Raw genomic sequence first — 21808 nt, forward strand, 5'->3', positions numbered from 1 at the left:
CTCAGGTGTTTCCCTGCAGTACTTATTATTGTGTATTTAATGTTACTGTAAGTAAAAATTAAAATCTTTAATGCTGACAGAGTTAGACATGTTTTACTTACCACATAAGAATGTTACTCAAACCTAAAGTCTAGCTGCAAATTGTCCATGCAAACCAAAATCTAATCTAATCACTTTTAACTATATACCCTCAAAGGCAATTTGACCATAGATGGAAGGGAGTGACAATTTGCTGAGTAGTCATAGGCTGTATATAACCAGAAACTTTAAAAGGGACTGACATTTTCTTGTTTTTAGGGCCCAAATTGGGTAGTAATAATATTTTAATGTGAGTTATAACATAAGCAAGAACACAGTGCAGTATTTTCACTTGGAGAAGGCAGCACCGTAGAAACTGAAATGGAAAATCTGTTGTTAAAGCATCCAGTGAAGACCAGACTAAACACTTGTGCCAAACAGCACAGATTACACGCTGTATGTTCAAGCCTTTCCAAGTAAAAACAAGCCAACTGTAGACATAAGGGTAGACAAAGGAATGGGAAAAACAATAGCGGATAATAAGTGATTACTGCGTTAAGTTTGAAAAACAGTTGTGTGAAAACTCAAAGAAAGGCACAGAGATAGTTGAAAGAAGTTCTATTACAGTGAGTATAATTATCTAGATACCAAACCACCTCCTGTTTAAACTGTTAACTGTGGTAGTGAGAAATCTGCCAGTACCCAAATTAGTCTGGCATTTTCATGGTGTCAAATACTGTAATATGTACAACTGGCAAAGAACAACATAGTTTCATGCATCAAGTGCCAGCAGCAACACCCCACGAGCAAGGCAGTTTCATGGAGGCTATCAGGCTCGAGCATACCAAAACCCCTTCTCTTCCTCTTTTTGGCAACCTTAAAAATAAAAAGCACAGTCATTAGACTGGAATTTACATGACCTATTTTTCCAAACGTATGATTAACAGTTTACCAGCATCACACCCTTAAAAGCGAAAAGATTTTGTTTCTGATACTCGTCCAGTCACTGAACAAATGAAGTTAGGAAACTGTTCCTTGTACATGCATGAAATCATCACTTGACAACTGACACACACACACACACAAACACTGATCGATGGTTTTCCTTCGTATTTTGGGACATTTACAATATCGGGGTATTGAATAACTTTTAATTTTCGTTCTGTGAGTCGTGGCAAGTGACTGCTTTTTTGAAACTTAACAGGACATCCTGCGGATGAATGCATATACGTATTGTATTAGAAATGTAAATGTTTGTCCTTATTTATTTAAATATCGCACACCATATAACTAGGAGATAAGCACTGGAACAGCAAAGTTGACAGGCAAATTAGCAATGCTTAAATCAATCTAATCCCCCAAACATTAAATGTTTTGAATACTCTTCTCAATTTTAAACATTACTTGTATTGCAAAATATATATGAGCCTACGTACAAAATATTAATTTGCTTTTCAGTCGCTGTGCTATCAAACAGATGGCACCTGGGGGCTGTGATCCCCACACGCAGTAGAGAAGATCCTCTGAGCACCCTTGTGCGGATTTCACAAGAAAACCACAGTGAGCTACCCATACATAATTATTTCATCTTTGTGAGGAATGTTTTAGCAATTCGTGTCAATAAAGAGCTTGAAGAGAGGGAAACTCTCTCTTAATTTTGTGCCTGCTTTTTCTTTATGGACAGTAAAGTTACAGCTGTAATGGCAGGGGGAAACAACCTCCGGCCCCAAGGGAAGCCGCCGGAGCAGCACGAGTGACCGAGGGACAAAACTGGCCATGACTCCCCTTGGGCTTTCTTGAGAGCCGTGTGAGATTTGGGGCTCGTAAGTAGCGCTTTAGCCTAAGTAGTCTGCTAAAGACCGCCTCTTGTTCCTCTCTTTGAAGGCAAAAGGACAAACAGGGCTTGGGGATGCCACCTTCTTCCCTGAATTGGCTGAATCACAATGCAAGTGATCTGTGGGCTGGGAGACGGCTTTACTGCCTCCGGGAAGAAATGGGTCTCGCCTTTCAGAAGAGAGCAATCCTTGCTCCTGGGCACTGGGGGAATCACAGCGGGACCCCCCCAGCTCGCTTCCCCCGGCGGCATTGTGCCACGGGGGGCAGAAGCTGAATGCGGGTGGTGGTGGGGGGCATCTCGAGACAAAGAGGTGTGGGGAAGGGACAAAGGGGGGCGTGAGGAACACCTGTCCCCGGCTTGGCACCGAGTGAAAGGGCAGGGAGGAGCCGAGCCCCTCCTGGTATGGAGGGGAGGCAGGAAGCCTGAGGCCTGTAATGGAGCGCCCTTCTTAGCAATCAGTAGCAGGTAAACTCCACCAGCGATTTCCCCATTGTATCTTAACGGCTGTTTGTTGAACCTCACATTTCTTAGATCATCAAACTCGTAAAAAATCACAGAAAAGTTTCCCAGTAGAACCTCTTGAGTTTCTCTAAAGAGCTTCGTCCCTTTTGTTGATGCACCCAAAATTCCAGCTCGGGTGCTTGGCTCTCCTCACGGCGGTTCCAGTGTAAGCGGTGCTCCTCACCATCAGTCCGCCAGAAGCACGTCTCTCCTTATCAGCTTTCCATAATCTTCCATCGTCCATCTCCTCCAAACATCCTTTGCTTGCTGCAGGTAACGAAAACCTCTCATCAGTTTCTCTTCTACTTCTCCCACAGCTCAGACCCTCCTCCACTGCAGTCACAGACGCCAGATCCCACCAGATTCCCCCATTTCCTCAAAAAAAAAAACTTCTTGACACCATTCATCAGCCTGCGGAACCCCTCCCTCCTGCCAGGCTGCGGCCTTAGGAACTGCGTAGTGAAACCGGGCATCAGCAGCTAAACATTCGCTTTCTTTTTAATCAGAAATTGGGCGCCTGTCACTACACGCCTCATAGATTTAACCCTCCTCAACCTCTTCAGACTCCGACGGCTCTCGGTAAGCCGGCCTGGGCGGTGCCGTGCCCTCTGTCGGGAGGGTTTTTGGTGAGTTTGGCCATAGCGGCGGGGCACGGGACAGCCGTGACAGGGCTACGAGCAGGACGAGCCCTGATGCCGGCAGGAGGCAGGGCCGGCCGGGGGGGAGAGGGAGAGGGAGAGGGAGCGGGAGGGCGGCGCGGAGCCTCCTCCCGGCTGCCCTTCCCCGGCCGGTCGGAGAGCGGCACTGTGGCCCCGCGCCGCACGCTCCGCCGGAGCCTCCCCGGCTCTCCCCCTGCCTCCGCCGCCGCCGAGCAGCCCCGCAGCCCCAGCGGCCGGCCGGAGCCGGGGAGCCGAGCGGCGGGAGGTAACCGGGGGCCGCCGGGGTCCGGCGCCGAGCGGCGGGGCCGGGGAGGAGCCGCGCCCTCCCCCTGCCGCCGATAGGGCGCGGGGCTGCGCTGCTCCCCGCCGCCGCCGCTGCTCGGCCGCCATTTCGGGAGCGGGGAGGCTGCCGCGGGGGGCCCGGCTCCGGGTGGCCGGGACCGGGAGGGAGGCAGGCAGGGAGGGAGGAGGAGGAGGAGGTGGGAGCCGCCCGCTGGCCGCGGCTCGGCGCTGCCGGGGAGGAAGGGGAAGGGGCCGGGTGCCCGGAGCGAGAGCCCCGGGGAGCGGTAATGGCGGCGGCTCCGCCTGCGGGATGCGGCTGCTGCCCCGGGGGCTCCGAGCGCCGCCGGCCCCCCGCGGGGAGACACCGAGACGGGGAAGGGCAGGGCAGGGGCCGCCCCGGCCGCTGGAGGAAGGGGATCCCCCCGTGCCGTGCAGCGTAGGCCATAAAGCAGCACCGAAATGCAGAGCCCGGCGAGTTAAATGAGTTAAATCCCCCCCCGTGCAAAAGGAAAGCAGAAGGTTTTTAGGGTTTGGAAGGACTGCTTGTGCTGAACGCTTGGAAACTGCCAGGCTACGTTTATTGTGCGCTTATTAAATACACGTCCCGTGTAGCGCGGTGTGCCCAGGTGCTTTTTGGACGTTGTCTGCACTTCGCACCAAGTGCCGTAAGGTCACTGGGAATTCAGAGCAGCCCGGGTTAAAAGGACAGAAAAAAAAATACTGTTTTTCTGCACGTTACTTTTAAAAGTTCTGTTCTAAACGACTCAGAACAGTTTGACTCCAAGAGGTGCTTAAAACGCTTTGACACAAACTCCTGCCGAAGTTGAGCACCCACCTCAAGTTTAATGAAGCTTTCAGTAGGGCTATGCGGTTAAAAGATGAGAATAATTCATATGGAGCTTAAGCTCCAGCCCTCCAAAAGTTTTTGGAGATTTCCATCCCTTCGTCCATTTCACCGTTTGCTCAAATAAAAACTGAAGGTACTTTGTCATAGGATGTGACTGGGGAGCCTGAGGTCAGGATGTAAACCTGAAGCAAATTGCAAAAGGGCAGAAAAAAAAACAACAAGCGTGGTATACAATTGTAATAACAGGTCTAGCCCTGATTCATGGGGTACAGTCACCATTAGGGCAGGGCTGGTGTGGGTCATGTGTTTGCAGCCCTTTCAAGTTGCAGTAATTCTTCGTGTTGTTGACTGGACCCACGTGATGAGCCAGCATCAAAGCACATCTGAAAAATCCTTTAATTTCTTCCTTATAGGCTTTTTTCCTGTCGTGTGTTCTTATTTACTTAATAAACTGTGACATTTAGGTCTGTTTTTTTGTGGCTTTCTCCATACTAGTTTTAATTTTTAAAGGAGTCTTTCTCTGTTTTGATGTTGCAGGTTTTCAGCTGGGGAAGGCGCTGATGTAGGAGGGAAGTGAGATTCTTGGTGTTATAGATGTGAAAGTGCAGTAGTACATGACAAAAATGTTAGCCTAGGCATGGTGTTGGGGAACATCCATGGCTTGTTTGCAGCTGTTTTGTTTCATGGTGTAGGCGAGTCCTTAGCTGTGATCCTGTCAGTTTTACAAAAGGCACTCTTGTTGCTTTTCTTTGTGAGTAAATACATTAATAGGAACTTAGGGGGGGGGTTGGCCTTTCATGGTCTGTCATCTTTGACTCCTCCCCGCGTGCTGATCTGTAGCTAAATGGCTGAAATAATCAGTCTTAGTATTTTAAAAAAAAGTTTATCTGTGCATGAATTTAGTGCTGGTAAAAGTTGCTGAACTAACTAATTCTTGGGTTTTTCATTTTCTTGAGTGTTCTATGCTCAATTATTCTTGGGTTTTAGGAAGTTGCTGCCATCCTCTTTACTACAGAGGCTCTGCTACTATAAAAATGTCGGTAGGGTGTTAATTAGTCTTCAGTGACACTACCTCCCTTAATTAAATACGGCCATACACTGATATTTTCTCCTAAATCCAGCTGTGCTTGTGGAAGAAGCTAAGTTTGCTAGCTGCTTCTTCTCATGACTCTGCTGGGCATTTGATCTACTGGTAGGTTGATTTATGTAACTGATCTGTGTTCTGTCTCAAAAATGGTCTGTGTTAGCTCAACCCACTATTTAAATTGAATTGGCTGACGTTTTTCAGTCATATAAGGTGAACTTGTGAACTACTTTCTGAAGGTAAATCATAGGTTTAGGTCTCTGCCAAGGGAGTAGTGACACTCGTTGGGAGGCTGTAAGCTTCCAGTAGTGACAGTAGTTTGGAGGCTGTTGATGTACCTGGATGAGGTCATGTATCTGTGGGTTTACATTAAGCTGAAAATAGTCTTTATCTTTCTAATAGCTGCATAATGGCTGTGCATGTGCTGTGTTCAGCTGGCCTGGTGGCTCCCTCCAGAAATAGAAGTACACTAGAACATATGAAGAAGGTGTAATTGTACTGATGGAGCTGTGTAATGTAGTTTCCAGCTTAGGACCTGATGGGCTGGATTTCTTCTTGCCTAGAAAATGTTTAGGATGTCTTTGTGAATAAGCTGTTCTCATCCCTATCTTGCTTTCTTAATGTGGTTTGGCTTCTTGCTTTCTTTTTTTTTTTTTTAAGCTGTGATCTCATTGTGCACCTTGAATCGCTGTGAAGTGTGCTACAGGTCACTGTGGGATGTGTTGTTTGGGAAGTTACTCTGAAGTGGTACTCACGTTGCTGTCGTACGTGGGCCACCATCAGATTTCATAAACTGTTCTGCGCTTTTCTCCAACATCCCTATTCAGCTTCTAGTTGTGGACTCTATTTTGTGAGGCTACTGGTTACTAGATAACACTTGGGTGATAAATCTGGCTGATGTTCCAGCACACCCTGTGCCCTGAGGCTCCAGCAGTCATGGTCTCATCTGTGCCCTGTTCTTGTAAATGCTTTCTTCAAACCTGAATGTATCTTTGTTTCTGAAGTCCAAAGACTTCTTGTGCTTCTGTTTTATCCCAGTGTGCAACAAACCTTCATTTGGAGTTGCAGAACTGGAATGTATGTATCCAATGGAAACTGTATGTATCCCTTACTCAGCTGTGGCACTGGGGGATCAGCAGAGTGCAGCACTGACTGCCACAGAGACTTGAAGGACTTAAGTGGACCTTCGGGTAGCAAGAGAATATGTTGCAGGGAATTGATTGGATGGTACTAGTGATGACTTTTTCTGTGTAGTAGATGGAAGGGAAAGCTGTGGAGCTGAGAAGTCTTTGTATGTGGAAGCACCAGGAGCTGGTGACGTTGTGGAAACCCTGTTAGGTGCCTGCATAGGCCTGGAGACCTGTGCTCTGGAATCTGAATCTCTGTTAGCTGCTTCCTTTTTCCAGCAGCAACTAGAAATACTAATTAAACCCATCTTCATTTGCATCAATAGCTAAAGCAAGTCAAAATTTGGGGAAGTGGCATTTGCATTTGTTGCCAGTTCTGATTGCTGCCAGCACAGAAAACTCTAAATAAGTATGCTTTAAATGTTCTGCTTTCCATTCCTCCGTAAGGCCACCTGCATGTGTACACCAATAATAAGCAGCACCTGTGATCTTCAGCAGTACTTCTTGTTTCCAACACCATCTCATCCTGATGGAACCGGTCCTTACCCTTGCTGCTGCCCTTTCGCTGGTTCTCCAAGTACTAAAATAATGCTTATTGTTGGCCAGGTCTCAGAAATCTGGTTTCATCTAAAGAAATCCCTGACAGCAGGGGAAATACCAGTGAAAGAGGTGTATAAAGACTGTTGTTCTTAACAAGCAGATGTGCTGCTGGAAGACACGCCGGTGGCTGGGCCTGTCCCATGTCTCCTCATCCTGCTGTGCCCAGCTGGCCTTTGTGCTCACCTTTCGGTGGGCCTCTGGCAACAGCAGCTTTCCAGCTTCAAAGGACGCAGCATGATGTGGTGTTGGACAGCTTCTATTGCCTGTTGAGCACTTTTGTTTCTTACTCGGAGCAAGATGCAGCTTCTGAGAAGAACCTGTCTGTGGTGCAGGCCACGTGCAAGGCTCAAAAATCACAGGAGCAGAGAAGACGCCCCAGCAGAGCAGCTCGTGTGAAGACTTACGAGGCAGTGTCTTGCACTTGGGCTGAATTTTCTGAGAAAAGGAGGACCTTAGTTAAAACCTGAAGTAGATAAAGCCCTCTGAACACGTGGTGAAAATTACGCTGTGTGGGAAAAGCAAGAGAGCAGAAAAGATAGTTTTAAGTGTTTTTAAAAGCACTTTGGTCTCTAGCTGGGTATAGATTTTGACGTTAAATAACGAAGTGTTGGAGAGTCCTGTTCTGTTACTGGCTGCTGTCAGAAATGAAGGAATGCAGGAGGCTTACAAACCATCTCCTTTGCTACTCCTGGGCTTATTGAGAAAAATCAGCTGGCAGGCATTTCCTTTTCTTCATCCCTTTTCTACCTTGTTTTTCAACAGGGGACTGAACTTTGTCTGAAATGAAAAGTTTGGTGTTGTATAGACTGAATTAGAGAGTACAGTGGTTGGGTTTGATTTGATTAGCTACTTTTTTTTGTCTTGTGCTTGTACTTAAATACTTGTTTTGCTCCATTAATGAGACTTAAGAATATAGAAAACGCAAGAGAACAAATCTGGAAGTAACCTTAATAACCTTTGCATTTTAGTGCATTTATTAGTGTGACCCGATAGAGAAAGCGGAAATGTGAGTAATGGAAACAACGTAGTGTTGCATTGCCATCAGGTACATTTTGGCCTTTCTGTTACCTTTCTAGACTGAATTTCTCTTCAATGAGAGCCGCAATGTTCTGTAAAATTGCTGAACAGTTTTTCAGTCCTTCCTGGAGTGGCTTTTGTAGTTTAGTGCAAATTGGGTGAAGCCAGGTGTTGGAGAGTGGGGTGAATAGTGTCTTCTGCCTCCAGCCTGCCGTTTGTTTTGTAAATTTGGATCAAAAGGATGAAAAAGGTCAAGGTGTTGCTTAGGTGAAGTGTTGTGTATGTTTTGATGACAGTTCTTAACGCTTTGGAGCACTGGAGTGTGGTTAAATGCAAAATGGGAGCTGAGTTGAGTTTCCCAGTCTCTTAAAAAGACTCCTACAAAGTCACTGAGCCATCCACCCATTGTATTAGGAGCACGACAGAGTATTTGTTTAAATTTCTATCAGTAGTTTAGCTAAGTATCCTCTTTTTTTTTTTTTTTTTTCTTTTCTTTTTTCTTTTCGTTTTAATTGATTTTTGTTTGGTTGGAAAACCTGGCTGCTGTTAGGTGCCCTAGGCTAATTTGTACACTGGAATTAAGTCAGGCTTTGAATAAACCTAACATCTTCAGTGTGGACCCAGTGCTTTAGGAGGTTTTAGGTGCTTTGACGAGCACCTAGCATTGGTGGAGCGTTGCAAATTAACAGTGTATCTAAAAGCAGTGTATTCTGTTTTTGTTGTACTAGGTTTATGTTGCCTAATTCCCCACGTGATGGAACAAAGCTTTTCTTGACCAGCATGGATATATAAACACTTTCAAGATGGTTAAGAACTATTGTGAAGAACCAAATGGAATGACAAGTAAGGAAACTTACTTTTATTCCAAATTCATTCTGCTGTCATTATGTTATTTCCTTAACTGATGTAAGTCAGCTTTGTTAGGGTAAGAAATTAGTAACTGAAATTAGTAGGTGTTTCTGTCCTTGGCAAAACTTATATTTCAACTTGTCATGTTGTCATTTCAACTTATATTTCAACTTGTCATGCTGTGTACTTTACCAGTAAAATTCTAGGCATACTTAATCTATTAAAAAAAAAAAAAAAAAAGTATTGCTCATTGTTAAAACTGCTTAAAGGTGCATGCTCTGTGAGCAAAATACCAATTTTAATTTGTATTCTGACGATTCCTTTGTCAGGAGGGAGCACCCACTTCTACTGATGCCTAATTTGTACATTTGACAGTATGGTTTCCTGACAGAAGAGTTTATTATATTTTTTTAAAAACTCCGAATCTTTATTAAATATGAAACCAGTGGTGGTTTTGGAAAGATGAGAAGGGACCCACTGCGGGGCAACTCGGTGAAGCTGAAAATGTAAGTTTTTATGGCATTATAATTTGATTCGAATTTAGTTTTTTTTTTTTTTTTCATTCTTAAGAATGTCAGTACCTGTGTGCGTTTTTCAAAGCCAGAAGATTCAAATGAACGTTGCATGATAAATATTCTATGCAGTTTGAAATTTAAATTTTTGTGGGGAAATAAGAAAACAAAACCAACCTTTGTTTATGTGTGTTGAGTTAACTTCCTTAAAGTGATCAGAGAAATTTTAAATTTGTGTATGTTTTCAAAACATTCACAAATGGGCGGGTTTGGTCATTTTGGCTGAAAGTTGCCTTGTGTCAAGGTAGGAGGTTTCCTTTGGCCTTAAAAAAAGGCAGAGAAGTAATATTGATAGCTTATTTGTCATTTGAACTTGATCTCAGTCAAACCAGAAGCCATGCCGCTGAATTATTTTGGTAAATTTTGAGCAGTAGTTAGAATATTTTTCTGGTGTATCTGCTTCCAAAACAAATTCTTGTAATGACTTTGAAAAATTACATTTACTGCTGATTGTTTCTCAGTGCAGTATCTCTGATTTAAGGAGCTTTGCAAATAACTTGGTATCCACTGTCTAACTGACTTAAAATAGTTTAGTATATTTCTTCCTTCACTGTGCATCTTCTGTCGGTTGTTGAATACTACCTTTTTCCTTCACTTCCTATACTTGAGATTATACGTATAATATGACTTGCAGTCAGTCTGATGTTCTGAAGAATTTGGGCACATCTTGAAAATGCAAGCCACAGTGCATGGTTTCTAAGAAGACATCCAGGTATAAAAGAAGTATGAGAAATCTCAGGCCTCCTTCAGACCTTTACTCAGCAATTGTATATTTACTTTCACATTACACTGAAAACTAGACAGTAATGCAAGTCTCAAGCCTTAGACTTCTCTTGCTTTCTCATAACTTTTAGTCAGATGCTGCTTGATACTGTTTTGTAATAGCTTTTGTTTGATTTTATAAAAATACTGTTCTTCAACAGTACATAGAAATTCCCCTCTGCTTTCTAAGAACTGCTAGCTTTTGCCGTGGAATTCAAATGAGCTTTAGCTGAACAAATTTAACGTAGCTTCAGTGTAAAAATTACTTGTATCTTTTAGCTTACTTCAGAAAATGCATTTGTAGCCTTAGCAATCTGATAGCTTCTGTAGGACAAGTCTATATTAGCACTTATTTCCTAGCGTAAATGAAATCTTACCTTACCTTTTTCTTTTTTTTAAATAATATTTGTTTGTGAAGGGTCTTGGGGACTTTTTTCCGCTTAGATTTTTCTTTGGCTGGTTTTAAGGGTTTTGAGTTCTTTGGATTGAGTCATAAGAGAGAGTATATTTTGAATCTTTGAAGGAAAACTTAAAGTGAAGTTACCATTTGCTTTACCTGTGCTGGAACTTGGATTTCACCCTAAAGTGTCTGCTTATGACGAATCTACCTCTAAAATTTTCAGTATAAGCACTGTTTCTATTTTCTTAGTCGTTCTACAGGTTGTTCACTCAGCTGCATTGTAGGAAAGGACTTCAATGACTTAAATGTTGTGATTCCCAGATATCTTTGTTGCCATTTAGCTGGAATTTACCTTTAATGCAGGAAACAAATCTTAGTGTCTAGCATAGCAGATAAAATCCCATGTGTTAATATGTGAAACTAAAAGTGCTAATAAGCTTTCATGCTCTAGAGTTTAAATGTCTTTATTTGAGCCAGTTTGGGCTAAATCCCTAAGCATGCTGATATTGACATTTATTTAAAATGCACTGATGATCATTTTGTGCTGCAAGCAGTCCCTGTAAGATTTTAAGTTTTGGACTTGGCCTGATGTTGTAAACAAAGTACTGACAATGCAGGAAGGCAGGTGTCTTCCCTGCAATAGCCAGCTGCTTTGTCCTCCTGGATTGCTGCTTTCTGCAGGAGCAACCACAAGGCTGGGAGGCCTCGAGGCCATGATTATGGAAAAAAACTTAAAACATTTCATAGTCAATTGTCTTTCATGAAGTAACTTCTCTTTCCTATTTTCATTTTATATCAGGAAGGCTGTTCTGGTATTAGTTTAACTTAGCTCTTTGTTTATTTAATCTCTTCTAATGCCTACTAGAGTTAAAAACAGTATGTTGAAAACATGTCATCCCCCCTCCTTCCCAATATGAGGAGTCTGGCCCAGATGACTGTTATGTTTCTGATAGTTTGGGTTATTTTTTTCTAGGGATGATTGCATTAATGAAAATAAAATGGAACCTCGTGGAACATGTCTGCAAGGGAATTCCCTGTGCTGTGGTTGCAGTGATTTCAATTCACTCTGTGCTTTGTGGAAGAATTTTCTTAGGTATTTTCCTAAGACTTTAATACTTAGTTCATCAATTTTAGCATGAGAGTGGAAAAAAAATGGAGAGGGGAAAAAAAAATTAATATTTTTCCTCTTCTATATAGTGGTATTTACTGGAAACAGTGGTCATCTTACTGAGAATTACAAACATGTTCTTAAAGCTAGTTTAAGAAACTGTTGGTTTTCCTTTCCCTGGAAAAGAACATTGCTACTTGGACATTGGTATTGAGATTTGATGTTTTAGTCCATCCCCATGCTGTGCAAGGTTGGCCACTGCTCTGCACTTCGTTGTTCCACCTGTAAAACAAAAGGAAAAGGTGTGTTGTGTTAGGGTGATGACATCGGTGCTTGCCTGTGTTTGTAGTGACTGGTTTGCCTGTTGGTGGCTGCTGATCCTTGGCTGCGTGTATCTGTGCTTGAAAATGTCTCATGCATCTACCCAGCTCCTTAGGGGTAGAGGTACTGAAACAGGCAACATCAGAGGCTCATAATCCGTGATTAAAAATAAATTCTGGACATCTAGAAAGATGATGATATTAAGGCACCCTGACAGGTCTACAGCATCTCTCTAGGGTTTGCACATCTTGTTTTGTAGAGAATGCTGGTGTCTTAATCTCTCTTTTGTTTGTAAGATTGCTTAATTAAGAAGGTAATTCTCATAGAAGCAGATTTGTATACAGTTCTGGTAGCTGGATTACGTTGAGAGGAGATCCTTAATGTCAGGAGATGTGTATTTCTGAAGAACTGTGAGTTGAGGACGTGCTTGTGAGTTTTTGTTTTGTTTTGTTTTTTGTAAAGGTGCAGTCGAGACTGCCACAGGAGTATTGTTCTTCATCAGTGCTGTAATGAAGCAGCTGTTTGCTTTAATTGGCTGCGTGTAGAAGGAGGTATCCAGAACTGCCTAGTGAACCACCGAGTGCATTGCAGCCTCTGGTTGACTGTCTGGAAACCTCTTTCAGTGTGTTCAGCACAGCCCTGCTCTTCTAAATCAATCTGGTATTACAACTGCATTTACATCTTGGGGAAAAAAGCCCCCATTCACAGCAAGCTACAAATTGTTTTATAATGTTAGCCAGAACCAACAAATGTAGCTGACCTGCAAGTCTGGCTATTGGGTTATTCAAAATTGTTTCCCCTTTCTTAGCTTTCAAAAAGAGAATCTTGAATATCTGAAAAGACAAGTCCTGTGATAAAATCCTTTTACAAGTTCAGGGCATGCTCTTAAAAACAAGTGAACAATTTTCCCTTCCAGTTGTGTGTAGCTGCGTCATCCCTTTTGTAATGAGCGCAGCGGGCTTTGTGTGTGCGCGGTCATCTATTTTTGTAGACTTTTATTATGCTTGGTAATATCAACAGGAGATATTGCCTGGGAATCTGTCCAGGAATTACATTGAAAATACAGTGGTAAATGAAGGGGAGTCTGTCAAAATATCTGATACTGTCCATGATGTTGTCCATAATACCTTATTTTAGCTTTTTTTTTTTTTTTTTTTTTCCTTCTCTCATTTCACTGTAATAGTATTTAGGATTTGTGGTATTACTTTGAAAAGGTTTTTGAGATCTCTGGACCATGGCACCAGCAGTTTACTGTAAATGCAAGGATTATGCTCATAGCTCATGCAAACAAAGTCTCTTCCTATGAAACACAGCATCCTTTGTAGCGTATTGACAAAGGGAAAAAGTATTATTATTGTTGGAACAACAGGTGAAGGTGATGGGAAGTATGTGATTAATTCTCAAAAGCATTTTTTTTCTGATTTAGATCGATGCAGACTGAAGCGTGGGGCTTTGTTGGACCATAAGAGTAAGGCATCCTGATAGATAGTGTGACACACAGCTGTTAAGCAGGCTGTGTGTTGGGAAGGCAATATCCTACAGTGAAGTAAGGGAATCGGTTGTTAGAAGTCCTAGCTAAAGACCGTGTTTTTCAGCAGGACTGATCATTATAAGGGAGCTGAAATGAAACATTAACAACACTTGGAGTGCTCTGCTTAAAGTCTCTTGGTGTGCAGTAATGTTGAGGCGCATTAATAGCTTTCTCCCTTGCAGGGACTTTTCTTTGTCACTGAACCAGTTTTAGTGGGGAGCATTTTTTTTTAGCACTGACTCCTTGCATGAAGTTAGGTCTCAGCCTGTTTTACAGGCTGGAGGATGAATCAAACAGAAAAACAAGTTTGAAAACCGTGACTCTTTTCTAATCGTTTTGTTTGATTTTTTTTTTTTTTTTTTTGGTGTGTGTGACAGTAAAGAGCAGTGTAAAGATGGCTAATCAGAGAGAGAGAAATCAAAAAGAATAATGAAAAAAAACAATCTGCGATTGTCCCAGCTCAGTCTGGCTAGCTAGCATCTTCCAGGGTCATCTCCCCATTATTTTTTGGAATGCTGCCTCTGCCTTTTTGTGTGTATTGTCATGCCTTTCACACTTCCTCTTCATTGTTTCAGACATCCATTTATTTTTTCTAGCTGAAGTCCATAAACATACAGTAGAGACTCGTGGGATCCTGAAGTTGTTTTTCTTCCACTCTCAAGTCGTAAGAATTTATATAACAGTTTACCTCCTTTTAAATACTTCTCTGGTAGGGAAGCTATCACTAAATAGTGATTCTTTGCTGTAATTTACTTCAGATTCTCAGCCTTACCAACGTTTTCCACTCTACTGAATAACCCCTTTAAACATTATAAATGAGTTTGTTTTGAGCTTTGCTAGAACACAACAAAGCTTTAATGTTATTCGACATAAAGGAAGAACTGAGATCACACTATATGCTCTGCCTGGATTTCAATTAAGAGTTGCTTTCCTCTTCTACACAGGATTAGTGCAGTAATTGCAGTTATTATCAATGCCATCATGTTTTAACATTCGAAGGTTTCATGGAAGAAGTGGGGGAGGAGGACAGGAGCCTCTTCCCACTGCATGGCTCATAAAGCTGCAAAATGTTTTGAAAAGTTAAAAGCACCAACACCAACAAAAAAGCAACGCAAAATTGCTGAGGTTGGAAGGCAGCTCTGGACGTCATCTGGTTCAACCCACCTGCTCCGGCAGCGTCACCTAGAGCTGGTTGCTCAGCCCAGGCAGGTTTTGAAGATCTCCAGAGATGACAACTCTGCAGCCTGTTTTCTGGTGTCTGAATACTGAAGAAAATCAACTGTTTACTCTTAAAATACCCAAAGTGGAAAAGGATAGTCATGTTCGGAAGGACTTGTGGAAGATTTGGAAGTGTCTGCCATGTTTTCCAATAGTTTTGTCAGAGAAGCAAAGGCTCTGAATTTTTAACAGAATGTAAACTCTCCATAATGTTAACTGGTCATCAGTAGGTGTTAGCAGAGGAGTCCTTTTGAACTGTCTGCCTTGCATTGCCTCCCTTTTCTGGATTTTTCTTTTAAACTCAATTTTATTTGTCCTGTCTTCCAGACAAAGACTGGATAGCTATCTAGTTCGAAATAAGGGTGTCTAAGAAGAAAGGCATCCTTCTGGAAAATGCATTTCTGGACGCTTGTGTATTTTTTATCTTTTAGCTTTCTTAACAGGGGGCACGAAAACACGACCATATTAAAAGTTGTTGATTCTCTTCTTTCCAGGTCTGCTCTTCTTGTTGTGTACATCCTGGTTATGAGAGGTTTCTTGTGACTTCTAAGTTTGTTACCATTGACCTCATGTGAACAAAACAAAAAGCAAGCTGACTTTGGAAAACAAAATGCCACGGAGAAGGAAAACGGGTGGAAGTCCCTCTCGGAAGAATGGAACTGCTGTATTTCAAGGGGACCCAAGCCTCTCAGTGTCACAAGCAGCATACAGTGTCAATAAGGAAGAGCTCTTCAACAGCATGTCAGAAATGTTTTCTGACTTGGATCCTAGTGTGGTTTATATGGTTCTGTCTGAATGTGATTTTAAAGGTAAATAAAATACAGTTGGCGTTACAGTTTTGTTCCATGTACAGACAGTTCTTAAGTAGGGCAACACCAAAAAAGTTGGTGTGGGTGTTGCAAGTATATTTGTGAGTCTAGTTTTTAACGAGTAGGTGAGTCATAATATTTTGAAATTTTATAGCTCTTTGCATGCACAATTCTCCACGTTTGACAGTGTTTCTCTGAGACTGGTAATTTGCAGTACCAGTGTGCTTTAAAAAATGGGGGTACAGTTTAAGCAGCAACATCTGAGTTGTTTGGGCAGGGAATAACTATTGCTTGGAACATATTAATCAAGCTGTGTTCATATGGTCAGATGTGATTAGCTGATTTTTTTTCTAAGAATATTTGCAAAGAAGGTAGAGGTTGGCATTCTTCATGTGTGTGAAATTTAACCATTAAAAGGGCTGCTTTTATTGCTGTTTTTGTTACCTGAATTGTATAGAATTTATAACTTAATAGGTCAACTTAATATTTGTTGCTATGATCACTTTTCCTTGAAAAGTGGATTTGGTGTAGTTATTGATTCATGCTTTTGTGTAGTAAGATTTACACACTTAGTTTCAGTTTAAAAATTGAAAAAATAGAATTTTTTTTTTTTGTATGAGTAACAGTAAGTTGCTCTCATATAGTAGAGAAGATAGAAGGACAAGGAAGGTTTTATATAAGATGTACCTCTGTGTGCAGAGAGAGTTGGACTTGAACGGACTTGTTGCTACATTGTACTTCAGAAAAATAGAGGCTTAGTTTTAATTTTATGCTACTTGTGCCAGGTTTTCATTTTTGTTAACGTTAATCACAGGTAACCTGTGCTCCATTTAGTGGCTTTCCAAAGATTCAATGTGGATGCTGGATTTTTCAAGCTATTAGTTGTGACATTTTCATTTGAGCCTAGCCATAATGAAAGCAATTTTTATACTTGTATCTCTTTAGCTCTCAATAGTGTCTTTCAGTTCATTTCACACTGTTTCACTTGTACCATTTAGGTTAGAAATAAGGATCCATTTAAACATCCAGCTCTGACTTACTTGCTTTTTTTCCAGTTAAACACAGTCATTTTTAGACGCTGTTTCCTTAGTCATTTTAATGCTTATTATGTTATTATTTTGCAATATGTCTATTTTTAGTTCTGTCTTTTACCTCTAAAGAGATACAGGTCGAGAGTTGCAAAAGGTATGTCAATAGATGAATTGGTGAACTTTCCGTTGGTTGTCTTAGTTATTATGAATACTTCCTGAAGTAAAAAACTACATTCGCATCAGCTTGTGTTGCTCCGGTTGACCACACTTCATTTTCTTTATTCAACAGTAGAAAATGCTATGGATTATCTGCTAGAGCTGTCTACTCATGCCGAAGGAGCAGTATCTTCAAAAATCTCAGGTTTTGATACAGTAGTATCATCACTAGCTCTTGTTAATCAGCAAAGATCTGTTGCAAATCAAAGAACAGGGGGAAGTACTGCAGAACACAGTAATTCTGAAGAAGAAAAAGAAAAGGTCTTATCGCCTGATGTGCAGCTGACTGAAGAACTGGATTCCTTAATAGAAAATGCCTTTCAGAGATACAGCTTGAGTGATGAATTGCCTAATTCTGCAAATGACCAAATTGTATGTGAACATGATGGCTTTAATGAATTTACTCAGTGGGAAGGATCTGATTCAGGTTGCAATGTCCTACATTTCCCACAGCAAATAGGGACAAATGATGAGGTTTTAGAAAACCTTTGCTGTTCTCAGCCACCAGTGAGCCAACTGAGCATCCAGACAAGCTCCCCAGCTGCATCAGACTCTGTTGCACAAGTATTGGAAGATTCTGGTTGGTCAGAAATGCAAGTTCACCATGATGTAGCTTCAGAAGCCTGTAAAAAATCAAGTGGAGAAATGTCATGTGGAAATTCTGATCAGGCACAAAATACTGTTCCAGATCATAAAAGTGAAACTGCTGCTTCTGGTGAGTCCTCCCAAAGACCTCTGGAACTTGGAGTAGCTGTCAATGAAAATCCTAATTCAAAGTGCATGGAACAGGACAAAGAGGTAATGACTGCCTGTAACAGCCACCAGAGCGCTTCTCTTCCAGAGGCATCTCTTGAAAGATCCAGTTTCAAAACACCAAAACTTGTAGATTTTGAGCAATCTCAGCAGGGTTATAACTCAAACTTTTCTATGCCGTCATGTCAAACTCATCAACAGTGGAACCTCCTGGCTCCTGCGTTTTATCCTTCCAGTGGAAACCACAGCTTTGTAACTCCTGTGGCTGCCAGTCCAGGGCAGTGGAGGCCTATTTCAGACTATAGGAATTTGGAAGAAGGACTTTTTTTTTCTTCTCCAGCGGTTTCAAATGCCTGGGATAGCAATCCTTCTCTGAAGGTATGGGGAAATCAAGATAGAAACTCAAAATTGAACCTCTCGCAAGCACAGCAACCACCTGTTTGTCACATGATGAGAAAAAAGATGCACCTTATAGGTCAAGTACTTGTTCTTCTCAGAGGTGTTCCAGGATCAGGAAAATCATATTTGGCAAGGTAGAACATCTATATTGTGAGCTTATAAAAGAAGTTGCTTAATTGTCTACAGGATTTAGTGCAGGCAAAGACTATTTTCTGACATTTTTAAATAGTTATGATTAAACCTTAATTGTCCTGCTGTATGTACAGCATCATGAGTTATAACAATTGGAGAGAACAGAGTCACTTCCAGCTCATTGATCTCTGGTGAAAATAAAAATAGGAGGGGTACGTTTGAATGTCCCTCACTGGCCTGAGGTCCAGAATAGAGTTACGCCAGCAGAGTAAATCATCACAGTAATATTTAGCTCTGCTGTGTTTGTCTAATCCCTAATAATTTCCTGTATTTCCTTCCAATAACATTGTTGGAAATACAATAGGTAGAAATTTCCCTCCCACTGTCGGAATTCTTTTGAGAAAATTTGTGTAAGTAGTATGTGTTGAGTGTCTCAGGGTGATATCTTTTCTAACTCTCCGAAAGCCTAGATTACACATAAAGTCCTTTGGCTGGCGTCTGACATACTTGGTGCAATTAAAACTGCATGTTTATCTGGCAGTATGAATGTATGTCACTAGATAAAGATGGAAAAATATTTCTCTGATTTCTTGGAGTGAGACTTGTAGGGAAACTATCAGCTGTTTTCCCTAGATATACACAGCATTTGCAAAAGGAGGGAAATTGTTGTAGTTCATCTTTGCTTGGAGGATGATTCATCCTTTACCTGAATTTGCTGCTTATGTTCCAAATAATCAGCCATGCTGCTTTTGGACAAGAGACTGAAGATGTATATGTTAGTAAACAGCAGGGCTGGGGAGGAGAAGGGGAAAAACTACTTACTTCTTGATCTTTCACAGGACTTTGCTGGAGGATAATCCAGGTGGAGTCATTCTTAGTAGTGATGATTACTTTTATAAACATGGACAATACCATTATGATCCTGATTGCTTAGGGGAAGCACATGACTGGAACAGGAAACGAGGTGAGAAATAAATAAGGGACTAGCTTGCTTGTTTACACTTCAGTGCTTGTGTACTGTTGAAGAAGCTGCCTGTCTTGTAATGCTTGTGCCACAGGATCAGCATTTTTCCCATCCTGCAATTAGTTTTGAATGTGTGTAGAAAAAGAGTATGAGCAAAAACTCAGAAATCACCTGTTCATTGTGTGTTTTGCAATCGAGAGCACCAGTTTTGTCAAAAGATTTTGTCCTCAAATATCATTGTGGTATGTATCTTGGGTTGTATCCCCCTGGAGTGGTGACCAGTGCTATCTCCTAGCAATATTTTTTTCTGATATTAAGCTGAATAATTATTTATCCATATACAATAAATAATGAGAACGTTGATACAAATAAAACACCTACACAGATATTTTCCTGCTCGTGGTTATTTTTTTCTCTCGAGCATTAAAATGTTGGCAAATTTAAAACATTTGTAAGATCAAGACAGAAACAATAATATTTTTCCATAATCAGTGTATTTTGTGATAGAGGCTCCCACTAAGCTCTCCATAGAAACAGCTCTTAAAGCATATGTTTGCTAAATTTGAATCATGATCACTTTTCTACTGTCAGATTTCTAACCTGTAGAAAAACGGATTAATAAGAAACATGATTCATTGATAACTTTGATTGTTCAGACTCATTGTAACATAGCTACAGAAACATGGTGCTGTGTCTCAAAGCTAGTAATTCTAAACATTTTATGACTATGTATTAAAAATTACAATAATTCTTTTGATTTTTCATATTTTATACAGTTTACAGAGTGGACTAATCTTAAGACTGTTATAAAGCCAAGAATTTTGTATGCAACAAAGAAGTCCACTTTAAGGTGATCATGTAGTTTTTTTTAGTTTGATTTATTGATTGATTAGTCATCTTGCCACATTTTACATCTGCATTTTCATTCCTTGATTATCATGCATTTATTAATTCAAAAGAATAATGTCATATCTCAGTAGCTTTACATATGGGGGGGAATTTCTAAAATAAGAGGGCCTTGGAACAGAGAGAATAAGTTGTGGCAAGAGTTTACTCAGTGGTTAATCATTGTGGATTATCTATTAAAAAAATTATTACGGATTTAGAGAAGTATAAGTGTTACATGTCCACGCTATTATCACGAAATTAACCATATCACATTCATTTATACACCTGTCTTTCAGCCAAAGAAGCATTTGAAAGGAGAATCTCTCCTATAATAATAGACAACACAAACATACAAGCATGGGAGATGAAGCCTTATGTTACATTGGTTAGTATCATAATTTCATGGATACAAAAAGGGATTACTGACCTTTATGTCAATGTGTTTTAAAATCAGATTATCTTCCTCAGTCTAGCTCTTGTATCGCAGGGAAGTCTGGAGTCAAGTGCTATATGGAATGATATTACCCAGTGCTGTGTTGTTTGTATGCCTGCGTGTTGAACTGGCCTGGTTTCCAGGTGACAAATCCGAGTGTTTTGTACTTAAAAGCAAAAATATATTTTTGTGTGGAAAATTGGATTATTTTCCTCTTCTATATTGTGAGGAAAAATACAAGCTACTTTTTAAAAATGTATGGTCTACTCGCATCAGTAGTGCAGATTATAAGGGCCATTTACTTGCTGCCTGCTCAGGTTTCCAGGATGTCAGGAAGGCTTTCCACTCTAGCTGTGTTAGTAGAGCTGAATTGCCTGTTTGGAACCAGCTGCATCTGGCCAGCTCTGAATGTCTGCGTGTAAGCATTGAGCTTTTCGGTATAAGAGGCTGTGTAGACACATGCATACCACACCTGGAGAGAGGCGATGCTCTGTGCTCTTGAGTCTGCTCTGACTCAGAGGAGGTAGAACATTAAAGGGATTATATCAAATAGAGATTTTTTTTTTAATTGGGATAATGGCACAAACTTAATTTAAAAATCTCCATTTATATAATTAGAATTGAAACAGTGAAAGAAAATACTTTATTCCAGATATTTAATTGGTTTTGAAAAAGATTTAAAAAAAAAAAAAACAGCTTTAAAGAAGCAGCCTATGCATGTACATTTTTTGTAGATGGATGATGTGTTTTTGTTCCGTTTTATATTTGTTTTATTCAGGCTCAGCAGTTCAAATACAAAGTCATGTTCCGCGAACCAGACACTTGGTGGAAGTTTAAACCAAAAGAACTTGAAAAGTAAGAATGTAAAGGAAAATTTCATGTTCTATTGAATACTTCTCATAGTCTGACTATGACTTTATTTTTTTCAATAATAAGTAGACTTTAATTTTTCATACAACAGTAACCTCTGTTAGATTTTATATACGTTATATATTTATATATATATGTGTAATTCTGTCACTTTGTTTTAATTAATACAAAAGATACTAGCAGCAATGCCATGTAATGTTTTCATGATTGCAGTTCTTTTGCATCAAAGAGCAGTGATTGCTCCTTTGGGTTCCTGAAGTTGTAAAAATGATCTTAGGTTGGGACTGGTTTTGCACCTGGATGGTCTGTTGTCTTACTTGGAATGTCTTTGCTGCCATGTGGATTAAGACCGTCAGCACCTTGTGGCCTCAGAGGGACAAACGCCTCTGTATCAGCCCCTGTGTATTTAACAGGACCTCTACACGGTCCTGTTACTTACGGTTTGTCTTGCCTATTTAGCTCTGTGTCAGTGGATAATAAGATATCTTAAAAATATATTGGTTGGATATATATCCAGCCAATATATTGGTAAGTTCAAAAGGTGTGCTCAGTTGTTCAAAGTCCAAGAAGTGGCTGATGT

At 40.9% G+C, this 21808-nt stretch overlaps 1 protein-coding gene and 1 long non-coding RNA gene across 5 annotated transcripts in view; one reads left to right on the top strand and one right to left on the bottom strand.

Moving 5' to 3' along the window:
- Positions 1–923: 923 nt before the first annotated feature.
- LOC311436347 lies at positions 924–3038 on the bottom strand. Its single transcript, XR_014692770.1, has 2 exons — positions 2912–3038; positions 924–2623 (listed from the first exon to the last, which is right to left on the bottom strand). It is a non-coding gene; the product is annotated as an uncharacterized lncRNA (long non-coding RNA).
- N4BP2 (NEDD4 binding protein 2) overlaps positions 2619–21808 on the top strand; it is a 41000-nt gene continuing 21810 nt past the window's right edge. Inside the window, exons 1-8 of one of the 4 annotated variants that reach the window (XM_084518409.1) lie at positions 2619–2935; positions 8701–8815; positions 9151–9327; positions 15228–15542; positions 16863–18075; positions 18913–19037; positions 20222–20310; positions 21137–21213. In XM_084518409.1, the coding sequence (XP_084374535.1) occupies positions 15344–15542; positions 16863–18075; positions 18913–19037; positions 20222–20310; positions 21137–21213 (1703 nt within the window). In that variant the 5' untranslated portion in view covers positions 2619–2935; positions 8701–8815; positions 9151–9327; positions 15228–15343. Of the gene's footprint in view, positions 2936–3154; positions 3281–3710; positions 5337–8700; positions 8816–9150; positions 9328–15227; positions 15543–16862; positions 18076–18912; positions 19038–20221; positions 20311–21136; positions 21214–21808 lie in introns of those variants that run through there. The other 3 variants (XM_084518407.1, XM_084518410.1, XM_084518408.1) reach the window with 3 other exon arrangements.

This window comes from Aythya ferina (genome assembly GCF_964211825.1).
Source record: "Aythya ferina genome assembly, chromosome: 4".
In the NCBI taxonomy this organism is placed as follows: domain Eukaryota; kingdom Metazoa; phylum Chordata; class Aves; order Anseriformes; family Anatidae; genus Aythya; species Aythya ferina.